This window comes from Pituophis catenifer, unplaced genomic scaffold (genome assembly GCF_029215685.1).
Source record: "Pituophis catenifer annectens isolate HBS135680 unplaced genomic scaffold, rPitCat1.0.hap2 SCAF_9, whole genome shotgun sequence".
NCBI lineage: Eukaryota > Metazoa > Chordata > Lepidosauria > Squamata > Colubridae > Pituophis > Pituophis catenifer.
In genome coordinates, this window is record NW_027256889.1 from 24,577,371 (window position 1) to 24,594,033 (window position 16,663).

Below are 16,663 nucleotides of genomic sequence, written 5' to 3' on the forward strand. Positions count from 1 at the left end.
GCAGCATCTCTTGGCCGTGCCCACTGACATCGTTGCTGGCAAATGGGCCAGACAACAGTTGTGTAGTGCTTTTGAAGCTCTGATTCATTCAAACTCAGGAGTCATCCCAAGTGCCAAATGATTTTAAAATTGTTAAAAATTGTACTTGAGTTTAGGGACATGCTAAAAAATTATGCCTGTCTTTTGGAAAAAGTTCAAGAAGCCAATTGGATTTGCTATTTAAAACATTTGAAGATGGGACTAATTTTTCTAAGTAGATCTTAGCATCACCTTTGAACAATGAGCCACTAAGACTGAATTTAGTCAGTTGAGGCGAGCATCCTCGGTACCCCCCCCCCCTTTTTTTTGCCTCAGCCATTTTGCATAGAAGGTGGTGGAAGTTAACTGGCCAGTAGCCCTTATGTGTGTTTTGCCAATTTAACCCTAGCCATGTAACAGTGTGTGTAAACATCCTACACTCTCAGCTGTGACTTTGTGGTGGCTGGGAGAAGGTTGTTTACGCCTCCTGGCATGGACTAGTCCTCTCGGAAATTGTAACTCCTCATTATGATCTGTGGGACTCAGATGTGTCTGCCCCGTGGCTCCAAGCTTATCCTCTCACAACTCTGTTTCCCAGCTCATCGTTTGGAGGGAAGCAGAGACCCAGGAAAGGTACGTGGGGAGAGGTCTTGATGGGAGAGTTTGGGTAGCCACATGCCTGGCATTCACTTAAGATATAAAGTGCTCCAGTTGTGCTGCAGTAGTCAATGTACTAAGGTCTTATTCTTACCTGTTTCTGTGCTATGAGTACATTTTATTGTTTGCTTTCATAATCTGCCTCAAGAACCCCAAATACAGGGACTCCATTGCAAAGCAAGGCAGTTGTTAAGTGAATCACAGCTGATCTTGCAGCCTTTTTTTTGTCACGGCTGTTAAGTGAGTCACTGCAGTTGTTAAATGAATCACATAGTCATTAAGCAAATCAACTTCCTCCATTGACTTTGCTTATGAGGAGCTGGCTGGGAAGACCACAAATGGTGATCGCATGTCCCTGAGATGCTACAACCATCATAAATAAATGCCGGTTGCCAAGGGCCCGAATTTTGATCATGTGATTGTGGGGAATAGTTGTAAATGCAAGGACTATCCAGAAGTCACTTTTTTTCCCCAGTGCCGTTATAATTTGGAACAGTCACTAAATAAATGGTTGTAAATAGTTTCAAATCTCACTTAAGTAAGCAAATGGCATTCTTCATCAGCTTGTTGGCCTCACTGCTAATAATACCTCTTTCCTTTCATTGGCCTGGAAAGCTTTTCCCCCAAAAGCAGAAGGCCTGTTCATTCTTGGATGCTGCTTGTCTTTCAAGGAAGAAATTGAAATTCAGCCACCAGACCCAAAGATTCTCTCAAGATGGGAGAAAGTAAAACAGGCAGAACAGAGCGGAACAGGTGGTTGATGGGCAGTGTCCAGAGAAGAGCACTAGTCATACTAATTTTTTCCATACCTGTTTCCATTTCTGCTGGAATCCATGTTCCAGGCTTAGTTTACCGTGTCTGACCACCTTCTTCTCCATTGGTGTAGGAGGAGGTCCGCCAGGCTGTGACTCCAGCAGAACCCGTCCAGTACTACTTCACTCTGGCCCAGCAGCCAGCAGCTGTTCAAGTCCAGGGCCAGCAGACGGGCCAGCAGACAACCACATCCACCACCACAATCCAGCCTGGGCAGATCATCATCGCCCAGCCTCAGCAAGGACAGGTTGGTATGCAGGCCTTTTCATGGCTCTTGCACGCTGAATTTGGAGAGCAGGTGGAAAGTGGCATCGGGTGCCCTCTGATTTGCAAAGGAGACCTGTGCTGAGATCAAGGCAGCATGTTAAAAGTTAACAGAATGCAATATGCTACATTGGGGGGTATCTTGCGGCATTCAAACAAACAAAAAACTCCCCAAGGCATTATGGCTTAATATATAGACCAGGTTCTTCCAGTATGCTGTGGTTGCATTCCTACAATGTGTTGAATCGCAAAATATCCAGCCTTGTTTTAGGCTAGCCCTTAGTGTATTTTAGGGTACCAATCTCATGATGTTGGCAAAACTGCAAGTCTTAAAGACTCAAGTCAACTGCTTAGACTTGCAGATGGAAGAACTACCCAATGCGGGTGGGGATGGAATGGAAGTATGATCAGGTTTCTCACTGCCTTCCTCAGTGAGAAGCAAAGAAAGAAGACGGCATTTGCTGCAGACCCTCTTCTCCCTCCCCAGTCATATGGGCTGGGACTACATGGAATTAGAGTTGCAGCAACATCTGTCTGGCTATATGTTGTCCATGTCTCCTGTAGTTTAGTTATTGGAGCAGATCCATAGGCTGTACCTATAGTATACCAGTGAGGAGAAACCAGTACTCTCTTCATTATTGCTGACAGTCATTTTGGAACGGGCAATCCTGGCTGCTCCTGTTTTACAGGATCAGACTGGAGCTTCCTTTTCATTTCATTCAAGCCCAACTTTGGCTGTGGAAGCTCCGTAGATGATGTTTGGCCACTATTATTGCTTGCCAAGGTTGTTCTCAGGGGGAAAAATTGGAGCAGTGTCCTGGATGCCACCTTGAAACACTGAAGGAAGGACAGGATATAATTTGAATTTTAAAAGAATGAAATATGGACAATCTTTTGCTTTCGAAGTATTAGCATCTGATTTTTTTTTTTTTTTTTTTTTTTTTTTTTTATAAATGCCCTTTCTGCTATCTTGGGTCTTTTCTGTCTCAGAGATTGTGACACTGAACAGAGGGAGCATTTCCACTTGCTTGCTGTCCTGAGATTGGTTGTCTGGTCCTGGTCATGTTGCAGGACACAAGTGTAGCTGATCAATGTATCTGAGATGTTCTCCATCTTCTCTTGTGCGCTTCTCTTCTTTCAGACCACACCTGTGACCATGCAGGTGGGAGAAGGGCAACAGGTGCAGATCGTTCAGGCCCAGCCACAGGGGCAAACCCAGCCGGCGCAAAGTGGGACCGGGCCAACTATGCAGGTCATGCAGCAAATCATCACCAACACGGGCGAAATCCAGCAGATACCGGTCAGAGTCAAAATTGGTCTAAAAGTTACAGAAGCCGTGGGCTTGATTTGAGAAGGGAGTTGTGGATAACTGCAGGGATGTCCCAAGGGAACGGCAAAAATATGGTGGCTGTGTTGGTACCCTCTCCTGCAGAAACCCCTGGATGACCAACATTAGTCCTTTTTTGCTGGCTGGACGGGGTTCAGGTTCCACGGCATGTGTGGGATCTGCATCTTGACTGCCACGTTCTAAAGCAGGGGTGTCTAGCCTTGACAACTTTAAGACTTGTGGACTTCAGTTCCCAGAATTCCCCAGCTACCTATTCTGAAGAGTTGAAGGCTACAGGTCTTAAAGTTGCCAAGGTGGGACACCTCCTTTCTAGAGAGAAAAGCCCATTCTAAAAAACAGCTCCTTAAAACCTTTGCTGAAGCCACTTCTCCCCTCCACACTTGTCAGCTCAGCTTCTTGACTTTCTTTCTCCCCTTCCTTCCTTCTCATCTTGTGAAACAGTTTTACATTATATTCTAGGTTAACATTTAAAAGTCACACAATCACCAGGGCCGCACAGATATTTGCAAAACATTCCATGCTTACTTTCATAATCAGGCCGGTTTTGAAGGTCTCTCTCCAAACTGCCCCTGCCAGCTTTTCCACTCTTTATTTTTAACAAGTGGTTTCCCAGACAGAAGCTCCATGGTGGTGTGCACCAGAGCAGTAAGTCAAAGCCCTTAATGTCTGCGTTGTCCATTTTAAGTTAGTTATTCTAGTTAAAATCTAACTAGGGCCTCTGCTTGCAAACAGCTTTTCTCCCTGCAGGCATATTTCAGTGCCTTCAGAAAGACAGCTGTAAAGAAGCTTTTCTTGCAGAAAGTATGCATTTGTAACAGGGGGGACTGGTTATTTGGGGAGAAAAAAAATCCCAGATGTTAGAGAAGTCAGTGGAGGGACAAGATCCAAGGGCTGTAATTTCTGTTCCAGGAGATTTGGAGCATCAATGACAGATTGTCTAAAGATCTCCTCCACCTGTTCCTTGATTAAAAGATGCTGTCCTGAGCACAATATAATTGTGTTTTGTACAAATACAGCAGGGCGGGCAGGAGGTTAACTATTTCTAAATGTAGTGAGGTGGTTCTAAAACACAGCTGAGCAAGCATTTTTTTATGATGCTGCACTTTTTAAAACACAAAAGGAAGAACCTGAGAAATCCAGCAGTGACGCCATGACATCACCAGGGGGGTAGATTGAGATTCCTGGCATCAAAATCATTGCCTTAAGCATACACCAGATTTAATGCGTCCATCTTCACTTTTTAAAATGCCATTGTTTCATTTTTTAAAAAAAAAATGTCATTATGCTGCTGAAAATCAATGATTAGACACCATATTTTGGTGGCACAATTCTGGGGAAGTGTCACAATGGGGCAGGGTTTGCATTAATCAGAAAATTAGGAATCAAGTTGGGTTCTTTCAGGTTTAAAGAAGTATGCATATCTGCACCATAGGTGGTTCGTCTTTCAAGTTTCCACTTAATTTCATCTCAAAAGTCTTTACATGGTTTATCTTGTGATTTATGGTTTTGATGAACCGAAAAAATATACAGAAGACTATAGAAATAAAAACAAAAGTTGTGATCGTAGAGCAGAAGAAGAATTTAGATTTTGGCTTATAGCTGCTCTAAAAGAGAATAGGAAGTTACGATAGCAGGAAGAAGCAACTTTTCTACCCCAAGCACATGTGTTTTTGGTTTCATCTTTTGGTCTTATTATGTCATCTTCCTGTATAATCTCTCCAAGCATCTCTGGGAAACGAGAGGCTAGTTCTGTTTTCAGGTGACCAATTCTGTGTCCTCTTTTCTCCCTCCTGCTGTTTCTAGGTCCAACTTAATGCCGGCCAGCTGCAGTATATCCGCTTAGCCCAGCCTGTGTCTGGAACTCAGGTGGTCCAGGGCCAGATCCAGACGCTTGCAGCCAACACGCAGCAGGTATTGGCTGACCTCCGGGGTTTCTTGAGAAGAGCTGTTAAAATACCCCTGACCCTTTGAGAAAGGAATTGATTTCTCCAGATACGACCACTGAAACCAGGGGGCGTGGGAGGAGTTCGGATCTTGAATTTCTGCTGACTACTGCCCCCTCGCCCCGCTTTTTAAAAAGGAAACCTCAACCATTTGGAGAAGTTTTATTAGCCCTGCTCCTTTGCATAAGGAATAGGACAAAATGTTTGGCTCAGAGCTATTGTCATAAATCTGCCCAGACACAAGGGTTTTTTTTTTTTTAATGTTTGCTTAGCTGTGAAAAATATAAATCATGCTTTGTTTAGTAAACACCCCGTTTCAGGGGCATCTATTGTGGGGTGTCAAAGAAGGTGGATGCAGCTACATCTTGACTTTTTTTGACACCCTTCCTCCGCTTGGACATCACTGTTCTCAATAAACGCCTCGTGTAGGTTAAAAATGAAATAATACTGTAGTATGCTAAAAGGCCGGAATCCAAACATCTCTTTCCTACTTCAAAACTTTATCCAGCTTTCAGCAAATTTAGTGAAGCTCCGTTCTTTTTCCCCTCCTCCGAGGCCTTTGTTATCGGTCAGCTTTTCTGTTTGAGCCACCTGCCAGCCTTCATGTTGCCATTCTTTGTGTTCAGGCGCCGTATCTAATTTCCCCAGCTTTGCAAAACCTTTTTTAGTAACTGCTAAATGCATTCATTAAAAGCAGTACTTTTGTTTAGGTCCTGGCTAAGAGTAGCCTTCACCTCTTTCGGATCTGGATACTTCATTGTCTGCAACCTGGGATCTGCCTTGATTAGTATCAAATCGGATTGCTTTTCTCTGTCTGTCTTCCCTTTCCTCTTTGCCTTTCCTAACACATACCTACAATCTCTTTTCTCAAAAGGGTGTGCCTTCAATTATCTCTGTGTCCCGGATGCCCAGTTTCTACAGTCATGGAATTTCAGACCTTGCTTATTGAAGGCCATTTATTTGGAAAATTTCACAGCTATATCTGCAAATAGGCCTTTTGCTCAACAGACTGTCTAAACAGCCCAATTGCACCAGCAAAAGGAACACTAGTGGTTACACACACACACACACACACACACACACACACACACACACACACTTTTAACTATTTGGGGAATACAAGGGACGTGGTGGCTCAGTGGCTGAGACGCTGAGCTTGTCGATCGAATGGTCGGCAGTTCAGCGGTTTGAATCCCTAGTGCCGCGTAACGGGGTGAGCTCCCGTGACTTGTCCCAGCTTCTGCCAACCTAGCAGTTCGAAAACAGGTAAAAAATGCAAGTAGAAAAATAGGGACCACCTTTGGTGGGAAGGTAACAGTGTTCCATGCGCCTTTGGTGTTGAGTCCTGTCGGTCACATGACCACGGAGGCGTCTTCGGACAGCGCTGGCTCTTTGGCTTTGAAACGGAAATGAGCACCACCCCTAGACTCAGGAACGATTAGCACGTATGTGCGAGGGGAACCTTTACCTTTACCTTATGTGGAGAATATTACTTTTGACAGAGTTTTGAACCTCCTTTGAAGGAATATTTATTTCTATCGGTAGGCAAATTTGTTTGGGAAATAAATAATGAAAACCACAAATTGCAAGGGGTTCACAGGAAAAAGAGCAGGTCAAGAGGTTCAAGGGGTCTCTTACGTTTTGCAGTTCCTCTTTTGCATTTATTTTAAACACTGATTCCTTCTTGATCAGAGAGTTGCAAATGTCATCCATGCATGTCTTTTCCAGATTGCGCAGACAGACGTTCAACAGGGGCAGCAGCAGTTCAGCCAGTTTACCGATGGACAGGTATATGCCTTTGCATCTGGGGCTGCTGGGCAAAGGGGTGGTTGCTGGAGCAGCTTGGCATGGTCAGTTCCTCCTGAAGGAAGCCAGTTTCTTGGGAGGGTTGTTGACCCAACAGGAAGAAGCCAGAGACATCGTTCTGTGGATTATATGATATTTACCCTATTAATTTGTTCTGCTCATTGAGAGCTACCTTGGAGTAGAGATCGCTAAACTGACCGATTAAAGAAAAAAAACACAATTACTTTTGTTTCTTCTTGGAAAATGCTTTTAGACTCCGTGCTTGAGGTGGAAAAAACAATTAAACTTTGATTTTGGGTTTTACTGATTAGATAGGTTTGTTGTGATAGAAATGGCTGGTTTATGCAAAAGTAAAAAGTTGAGGTTTGATATCATTATCTTATTCTACTGCACCAAAGGGAAAAGGGAAGGGAAAATTGTAGGGAAAAGGGGAAAAGAAAGAGAAGGAGTTGACTTCCAATGCCTTTTCTTTCTTTTCCCCTTTTTCCTAAAAAATTTTCCTTCCCCTTTCCGCTCTATCTTTCCTACTATTTTCTTTTGTATTTTTGTATTTTATATTATAAATTAATTTTAAAAAAGGAGAGAACTAGCTTGGAGTTTCATGCTTCGGATGCTCCCCGGCAGTTCAGGGGACCTCTGATTAAAGTTGTGAGTTTTTCCCAGTTGAGGACTGTTACAGAAGAAGGCGTTTGTAGATATCATTAGCAGTGTATTAATGAATTGAACTGCTGTCTCTCTAAGAGGGTACAGTGCACGCCATGCCTTGAAAGGATCCACCAGAAACAGTTTCACAAGCTTCTCTTTGCTTCTTCCCTCCCAGCAACTCTACCAGATCCAACAAGTGACTATGCCTGCCGGTCAAGATATCACCCAACCTATGTTCATCCAGTCCACCAATCAGACGACAGATGGACAGGCGCCACAGGTCACGGGAGACTGATCAGCTCCAGCCGGAAGCTTTCCTGATGTGGCGGAATTCATAGCGACTTGATTGATGTTCCCACTGATCAAGTCGAGAAACAGCCTTTTAACTAGTCCATTCCCTCCCCACCATGTTGTCTTCATTGATAGAAAGATGTCAAGGGTTGTGATCAGCGTTACATCAACTGCTTACGTTGGCTGGGAGGAGAGGATGCCACAGGAACTGACTACAATGCAATATATGTATTTCTTTTTATATATATATATATATATATATATATATATATATATATAAATTTTGAATTCTGTGTTCCTCAGTAGTTCCATTTTGACCATTTTATAGAGGGCTCTGCAGGCAGTGCAAGGCCTTCTCATTTCTTTGTGGTCTGGGATCTTTTCTTTGTCCTTTCTGTTCTCCCGTCCATTACATTTGAAATCAAAAAAATCTTTATCCTGTTTCATCCCTGATTGCACATATCGCATTATCATTAAATCTGAAAGTGTGTTAGTGTGTACATGTGTATATACTGTGTGTGTGTGTGTGTGTGTGTAAGAGAGAATGGGCAGAGGGATTCCTCTTTTTTTTTTAATGTCCCAAATCCAGGTGCTGCTAACTGCAGTTCCCAAGTTTGAAAATTAACAGGGAAAACCCAGCTTTTCCTTTATGAACCTATTTTCTAAAGGCATTAAATTTGGCCTCAAACTATTTTGGAATGACTTAAGGGGATTTGGACACGCAAATACAATGTATTGGGTAATGGTATAAAATTCAGCCGATGCATGTTTTTTAAAAAATGCATGAAATGCAATAAACCTTTTTTTTCCTATAATATTCTATACTCTGTGTCCTTCTCACCTCAGCTCATCAACTGATCCTGATCCAGAACAGATTCTACTTTGCCAGGTTTAGACTTGCCAAAATGCTTCAGAACCTGCCCAAATCCTATGGAATGATATATTTTAGGTTGTGTTCTGACCTAGGCTTCCTGAGTCATTAAAACACACGAGTAGTCCCAAAAACCTTTTATTGCAACAGCTGTGAATTCTGTTCATTCACAGATGAGTCCCAATTAGTTGTAAAGAGTCCTTCGGGAGAAGTCCTTCGGGATAATCACCCACCTTGACACGCTGCCAAAGATCTAATTGGCAAAGCCACACAGAGTCCAGAATCAACAGAGCTTCAGGATTTAAGCTGAACCAAATGAACAATCGTTGCTTCCTGCTCCTCTTTTAAGTCTTATGGGAGGGGCCAATCATCTCCAAACCCTACTCCCAAGTCCCTTTTGTTTTAGCTGTTCTTGCCTGCTGGCAGCTCTGCACATGCGCGCACTGGGAACCGGCTCCCCCTGTTCCTCAGCCTCGCTGATGTCCGACTCTGGAGGCTCCGGAGGCAGCACGTACCTCCCAGATGGCCCTTTCTCTGCCTCCAACACAGAGCCCTCGTCTGAGCCTTCCCCAGGCTCCAGGACTGGCCCATGTTCCTCCCTAGCCTCCTCACTGTCCGACTGTGCTGCCAGTTCCGCAGGCTGCTGGCGGACCACAACAGGTTGGTCCTAAGGAAGCTTAGATCAATCCAATGGCCAATGGGTAACCTCCAATGTCATTTTTATTTCCCATTTCTTTGTTTCCCATAACTTTGGGCCACCACCGCTGATACTTGGCTTGCATTACAAGTTCCCTACTAGGAAAGAACAATAGAAATCGTTTTTGGGGGGTGCATAAAAAGGGGGAATCCTTCAGAATAACTCTCAATGCCTTTTAAGGACTAATGATGGCAACTGTCTGGTTTTTCACTTCATCTCCAGCCATTTAATTAAAGTGATTTTTTAAAAAAATAAATTGGGTGTGTGTGTGTCTTGGCAGAGGATGTTATGAACCCAGAGATGCAGTGGTGCCATTGAATGCACATCTCCTCCTTATTTTAGTAGAGGTTGGACAGTTGTAGCTTTAAATGCGGTTGGGTTACTGGTAGAGTTCTTTTTACTGTGGCCTTCACTTGAGGGGACACTAAGAGAGGAAGAAAGGGAGAGGAATTTCCTACACTGACATGGGGTTTTTTTTGCAGGCATTCGGTATGTCTTGAGGGAGCTACTTCAACAGTATCGGGAAATGTGTTTGGTAGTCAGTTGCTGCACTTGAATAATCTTGAAAGCTACCCAAAGGATCAGTAGATACGGCCTGCTGTTTGCGCTTTCTGTACCCCAACAAATCAAGAGGGGCAAAACAAGGAGGCACTTTGTGATTAGCTTCAGGCATCGCATCGTGATTTTGGTTCAGGCTTAGCATGTGGACTCAGCTAACTGTCCCTTGTAAATAAATTGTGGTTAAGCTCAATGTGTGAGTCTCATCGTAAACCCAAGAGCTCCAAACCAACGAGCACTTAATTGGATTCTTTTTTTGGATTGGGTAGATCTGCTTTAGCATTTCCCCGTAAAAGTTTTAACATCCTCTTTGTCTGCCAGAAGCCTTTGCTGTACCTAATCAAAACAATTATGTTTTCAAAATAATCTCAGCACAATTCTCCTGGGTGAATCAACCGACAGGTCTCCAGTTGTGTTTTGCTACGGGATGGGGCCAGAGGAGTAAATTCTTTCAGAAATAATCTTGTGAGTACCACCAGAGGGCAGTAGGTTCTCTATTCTGGATCTGGGTTTTTTTTTTTTTTTGTTTCTTAGTAAAGTCTAAAGTTGTGTTAATCTGCATCTGGTTTGTATAACAGTCAAACTTTTGTCAGACCAATACACAAGTTAGCAGCGGTGGATGAGCAGCTCTTTCAATAACCATGTTTTTTGCTTGCTGATCACAGGAAATTGGATTTTAAAAATTTTGCTGTGATTTTTTTTTTTTTTTTTACCAGTACTTGGAATGCAAGGGTTGGCAAAAAGTCTCTCTGGATGGCCTTTCCCATAAGTTCAAAAGACATGTGTAGGAGGGTCCAGAGTGGTTCTCTGGTAGTTGTAACCCCCCCCCAACTCTGTTGTAGTTAATGAGACAAGTCCATAAGTAGAAATTGATGGGCTTGAAAGGAACTTCTAAGTAAGAAAAACTAGGTTGGCTAATTCTGAAAGTTGGAGCTGCCCGTTATTAATATTCCTAGCTGTGCTGGAGAGAATTATTAAGAATAATTAAAAGAATGGAATGGAATGGAATGGAATGGAATAGGGCAGTGATGGCTAACCTTTTTGCCATTGCGGGCCAGGAGTGGGGGGGGGGGGTTGCGCGCATGCACACACCCATAATTCTATGCGCCCTGCCCCCACGCATGCACGTGTGACCCCCCACACACTTCCCCACTCCTGGCACACTATGGCACTGTAGACCTGTTTTTTGCTCTCCCCAGCCTTCAGAGCCTTTCTAGGAGTCTGGGGAGGGCGAAAACGGCCTTCCCTACCACCCCACGAGGCCCTCCGGAGTCAGGAAACAGGAGGGCCCAGAAGGCCTGAAAATCAGATGCGCGCGCCTGAGCTGAGCTCGCTTGCCCACCAGGTGGCACGCGTGCCCTAGGTTCGCCATCACAGGAATAGGGAATGGGAATGGGAATAGGAATAGGAGTAATAGAAATACTCCAAGATCCCTTCCAACTCTGTAAATTCATAGAGGTAGCCTGAAGCCAGCAAAATGCAGAGAAGTAATTCATGTGGCAGGGAAAGGGCACAACCACCAGGTTTAACCAATCCCACTTCACAGTGCTTTTACAGCCCTCTCTAAGCAGTTTACAGAGTCAGCCTCTTGTCCCCAAACAATCTGGGTCCTCATTTTACTGACCTCGGAAAGATGGAAGACTGAGTCAACCTTGAGTCTGGTGAGATTCGAACTGCCAAATTGCAGTCAGCCAACAGTACTGCACTCCAGCCACTGCGCCACCACACCAAATCCTGAATTTGAGTTGAAAGTTAACTGATGCAGAGTAAATGGTCACAATTATCATGAGAATATGGACTTCAGTCCTGGGTTTTGTACCTTGGCTCAACTGTAAACGTAGCTTAAAAGCCAGTGATTAAATTCACATACTGCAATTCTGGTGAAGCAAGAGCAAACCATCCACATCATACATTAATGCAACATTCGAACTTGTCTCCTGTGTTCTTTTCATTAATGAATGTAGACTAAATTATCAAGATTGCCTGAAGATTGATTGCAGAATAAAATCAATGTAGAAAGCAAGAAAGGAACACACAGCAATATTTATTTTATTTTATTTTATTTTATTTTGAATTTGTATACCGCCCTTCTCCCTGAGGACTCAGGGCGGTGAACAGCCAAGTAAAAACATCAAGTACAAATATTAAAATACAGTTAAAATATACATATATAAATTTGGCCCCATTAATTAAAAACAATAAACAAAACACTTAAAAACACTTAAAAAATTAGGCCAGCCCGGCTTGCTGGAAAAGGAAGGTTTTAAGGGCACGGTGGAAGGCACCGAGGTCTTGGATTCTCCTTATCTCTGGAGGCAATTGATTCCAGAGGGTAGGTGCCCCCACAGAGAAGGCCCTCCCCCTGGGGGTCACCAGCCTGCACTGTTTGGCTGATGGCACCCCGAGGAGGCCCTCTCTGTGGGAGCGCACGGGTCGATGGGAGATCGTCGGTGGCAGCAGGCGGTCTCGAAGATAGCTAGGCCCTATGCCATGGAGCGCTTTAAAGGTGATAACCAACACCTTGAAGCGCACCCGGAAGACCACTGGGAGCCAGTGCAGCTCGCGCAGGAGCGGTGTTACATGGGAGCGCCAGGCTGCTCCCGTCACTACCCGCGCTGCTGCATTCTGGACCAGTTGGAGCCTCCGGGTGCTCCTCAAGGGGAGCCCCATGTAGAGAGCGTTGCAGTAGTCAAGGCGAGAGGTGACGAGGGCATGAGTGACTGTGCACAGGGAATCCCGATCAAGAAAGGGCCGCAACTGGCGGATCAGGCGAACCTGACAAAAGGTCCCCCTGGTTACAGCCGTCAGATGTTCCTCCAAGGACAGCTGCCTATCCAGGAGGACTCCCAGATTGCGAGCCCTCTCTGTGGGGGCCAACGACTCGCCCCCAATAGTCAGTGATGGAGTCAACTGACTATATCGGGATGCCGGGAGCCACAGCCACTCAGTCTTGGAAGGGTTGAGCCTGAGCCTGTTCCTCCCCATCCAGATCCGCACAGCCTCCAGGCACTGGGACATCACTTCAAGGGCATCGTTGGGGTGGCCTGGGGTGGAGATGTACAGCTGGGTGTCATCAGCGTACTGGTGGTATCTCACCCCAAAGCCACGGATATGGGCATATGGACATTTGTGGGTTTTGGATCAAGAAGCATAAACCTGACTTCTGTAGTGAAAATGGTAACACAGCAGCTCTGGTCATTTGAACTCTGGCTAAATTGACTTTTTCTCTGGAGTGTTATCAACTAAAACCACACTGAAACTTTTTTTAAAAATTTGAATTTAGACCCAGGGATAATAGCAAATCCCTCAATGCCTCACTCAACCGCCAGGTATTGGAGAGAGATTGTCCCAGTCAGGAGGAGGGATCAAGCAGGAAATCAGTCTGGAATCCTTATGGAGACACAAGAGAGCAAGGCTCAATTCCCTTTGAATGCCACTGAACCTTATTTAGTCTTTCCCAGGGGCAAACTGCTAATTTGAGAAGATTGCTGTGAAATACGCATTGAGCAATAAAGTAGCTAGCTTATACTCTACACTTAAGGGTCTGGTTGCTTGTGCTGACATTAGATCAGTTAAAAATCAAGAAGAGGCAGGGGCAAAACAATTGTTTGGTTGAACTGGGAATATCAGAATAGCCCTTTAGTTTTTAGCCAATCTTTGTCTCTCATGGTGGCCCACCAGATGTGCCAAGAAGTCCACAAAGGAGAGAACAAGGAATTAATAAGAACAACTAAAATGTTGGGTGAATGTAAGTCACTAAATAATAATTGTATTCAATAAATCTGTAACTGATTTCGGAACTCTCACATTTCTTCAAGAAGTCTGTATTATGCATCAGTACAATAGGTGAATGCAACCACTGCCTACATGGGAGCAAAAAAAGATATTTTGCAAAGAAGTAGAGTCATCTATGCCATTAGAGTCTCTTCTTCTGAATGAATAAGAATTGCTAAGAATAAGAACGCAACACAAAAAGCCTAATAATATCGACTGCATACCAGCAGCAAAAGCAGGGGTGAAATGCTCCCGGTTCGGACCGGATCGCCCAATCCGGTAACAATGGTGGCGGGTGGTTCGGAGAACTGGTAGCAAAAATCCCTCCCCCCCCCACATGCCCAGCTGAGCCATGCGATCATCCGCAATCGGCCAAAGAGGTTGTAGAAAAAATGCTTTTAAAAGTAAAAAAAAAAAAAGTTGGCCATGCCCACCCAGTCACATTACCCCCACCACCAAGCCACGCCCACAGAACCAGTAGTAACAAATTTTACATTTCACCACTGAGCCAAAGTCTCTTTCCTGACCAAGCCAGCAAAATTACAATGATAGGATTCCCCCCCCACACCCCAGGCAGTCTTCAACTGACTACCATTCTTTTAACAACAGCAAGTTACTACCTGTCCTCCAGTTATGACCATCACACCACCTCTCTAGTCACCTGATCACAATTTGGGCACATGGCAACCATTTTGCATTGACAACAGTTGCAGTGTTTTGTGGCCACGTGTTCGCAACCTTTCCATCTGGCTTCCAACATGAAAAGTTGGAAGATTCACTTAATGACCATGTGATTCATTTAATAACCACAGTAAAATTGACTTAAAATCAGGTCCAATCATGTGATGATTCGTTTAATCACCACATCACTTAGCAACCAAAATTCCAGCTGGAATTGTGGTCATTAGCTGAGGACTACCTGTATTATTAAGAAAATAACAGTCTGATTTTAAGGAAGATTTCAGTGAAAGCATAGAGCCTGGGCTTGATTCCTTCCCCTCTCCCACTGAATTCTCCTGCTGGCCTTTCAAAGCCCACCTGACCTTGATACCTCACTCCAAGAGTCAGACCTGGTGCTCTCTCAGATGCTTCTTCCACGTCTAGATCAACCTTTAAACTTCCAGAAGGAAGCCACCTTCTTGGCTGTCAGGGTTCCAAGTAACAGGCCCAATGCAATCGAAACTCCGAGGCCAAGGTGTTCCTCAAAGTCCAAATTTATTAGGCATGTCATATTGGCACATCTGGTGAAAACCCGACTCTGAAGGTCCCGAGGTTTTCCCCACCCAAATTAAAAATCAAAGTTCTTTCCCTCAGTCCACATGTCCATCACATGGTCCTACCAGGTCACGGTCTCAACTCCAGTTGGTTTAAAACCATGCCTCCCCAGCACCTGGTGAGAACACTCTTGGTTTCCAGGAGAAAATTTTATATTTTGGCTACAAGTCCCCAGCTATCTCTACTCCCCCCTCCCATTCCCACAGCTCCAGTCAGCCTTGCTATGGCAGCCCTGAAGATGCTCCAAAATGGCTTCAGGGTTGACATTGGCTTTGTTCTTGGCCCCAAATACCCTATTTTTTGGAGTATAAGATGCACCTTTTTCCCCCCAAAAAGAGGGTGAAAATCTGGGTGCATTTTATACTCCGAATGTAGCCACGCCCAGCTTCTCAAACAGAGAAGGCTTTTTTCAGAGGCTGAAAAAAGCATCAGAAACAAAGCTTCAGAAAAAAAGCCCCCAAACAGAGCTTCAGAAAAAAAGTCCCTAAGCAGAGCTTCAGAAAAAAAGCCTCCAAACAGAGCTTCAGAAAAGAACTCTGAAGCCTCTGAAGCTTTTTTTCTGAAGCTCTGTTTCGGAGCCTTTCAGAGGCAAGAAAAAAAGTTTTGTCTGAAATGGAGTTTCAGAGGCAGGAAAAAAAAAGCAAAAAAAAAAAAAAAAGCAAGGTGCAGAACTCACAACCAAGGAACCTGTTGCTAAAATTCACCTCTGGGAACAGCTGATTGGGGGTATTCCGGGAGGCCGATCCACCCACCAATCAGCTTTTTTCTTATTTTCCTCCTCAAAAACTAAGGTGTGTTTTATACTCCGGTGCATCTTATACTCCGAAAAATATGGTAAGTCATTATCACAGGGGTGAAATGCTATCGGTTTGTCTGAACTGGTATTTCGGAAAGCAGGAAATCCTGCTTTCTAGTGAAGCTAAATCGTGTGGCACAGCTGTTTCCCCCCCTTCTGTTCTACTTACCTAGCAAAGTCTTATTTTTCCATGCGAAGTGCGCATTTGGCATGCACTGTGCCTGCTTCCGCAGCGTGCTTTTGGTGTGCATGCGTGGGCAGTGAACCGGTGGCAATCAGAGGATTTCACCACCGCATTATCGATACATGTTTCTGGTAGTCGCTGACATATCAGCAGTTGGGGCAGGGCTCTGTGTCTCTTCTCATTTGCATAGCATGCTGTAATCCACTAAGAGCCTCCACTTGAGCATATTGGTTTTACACGTAGGCACTCCAACTCTCAACTTATTTAGAGTCCTCCAGGTAATATAAGGAAGGTCAGATCCTTCAGCCATATCCTCCTTTAATGTTGTTATTCCTTGCTTGATGGTCTTCTTCCTCCACCTTTTAACTCAATTTTGTTCTTGGGTACCCACAAGAATGTTTGTTCTTGCCATAAAGTTGTTCCTAGATCTGAATTTGGCGGGCTTGGGGCACATGTCCATTGAGAGATGTCATATTTCTCTTGCTTAGTTCTCGCAACATTTGCTGTTATTTCTCTCCTGCTCTTAGGTGGCACAATGCCAGAGAGAGGATATATTTTCTCAATTGGTGTAAGTTTGAGATGTACTCCCCCAGATATACTGCTGATACTACCCTGTTTCCCCGAAAATAAGATATCAAGACATGATAATAAGCCCAACTGGGTTTTTGAGCACATGTGCTAAAACAAGCCTCCCTGTTGTGGCCCTTATGCAGCCTGTGCGGC

At 44.3% G+C, this 16,663-nt stretch overlaps 1 protein-coding gene across 3 annotated transcripts in view; it reads left to right on the forward strand.

Annotated features, from left to right (window-relative positions):
- Positions 1–8,600, forward strand: part of NFYC (nuclear transcription factor Y subunit gamma) — a 57,796-nt gene extending 49,196 nt beyond the window's left edge. For all 3 annotated transcript variants that reach the window (XM_070949332.1, XM_070949331.1, XM_070949330.1), the window contains exons 6-10: positions 1,562–1,735; positions 2,894–3,052; positions 4,904–5,011; positions 6,772–6,831; positions 7,670–8,600. In XM_070949332.1, the coding sequence (XP_070805433.1) occupies positions 1,562–1,735; positions 2,894–3,052; positions 4,904–5,011; positions 6,772–6,831; positions 7,670–7,789 (621 nt within the window). In that variant the 3' untranslated portion in view covers positions 7,790–8,600. The remainder of the gene's footprint in view (positions 1–1,561; positions 1,736–2,893; positions 3,053–4,903; positions 5,012–6,771; positions 6,832–7,669) is intronic.
- The last annotated feature ends 8,063 nt before the right edge of the window (positions 8,601–16,663 follow it).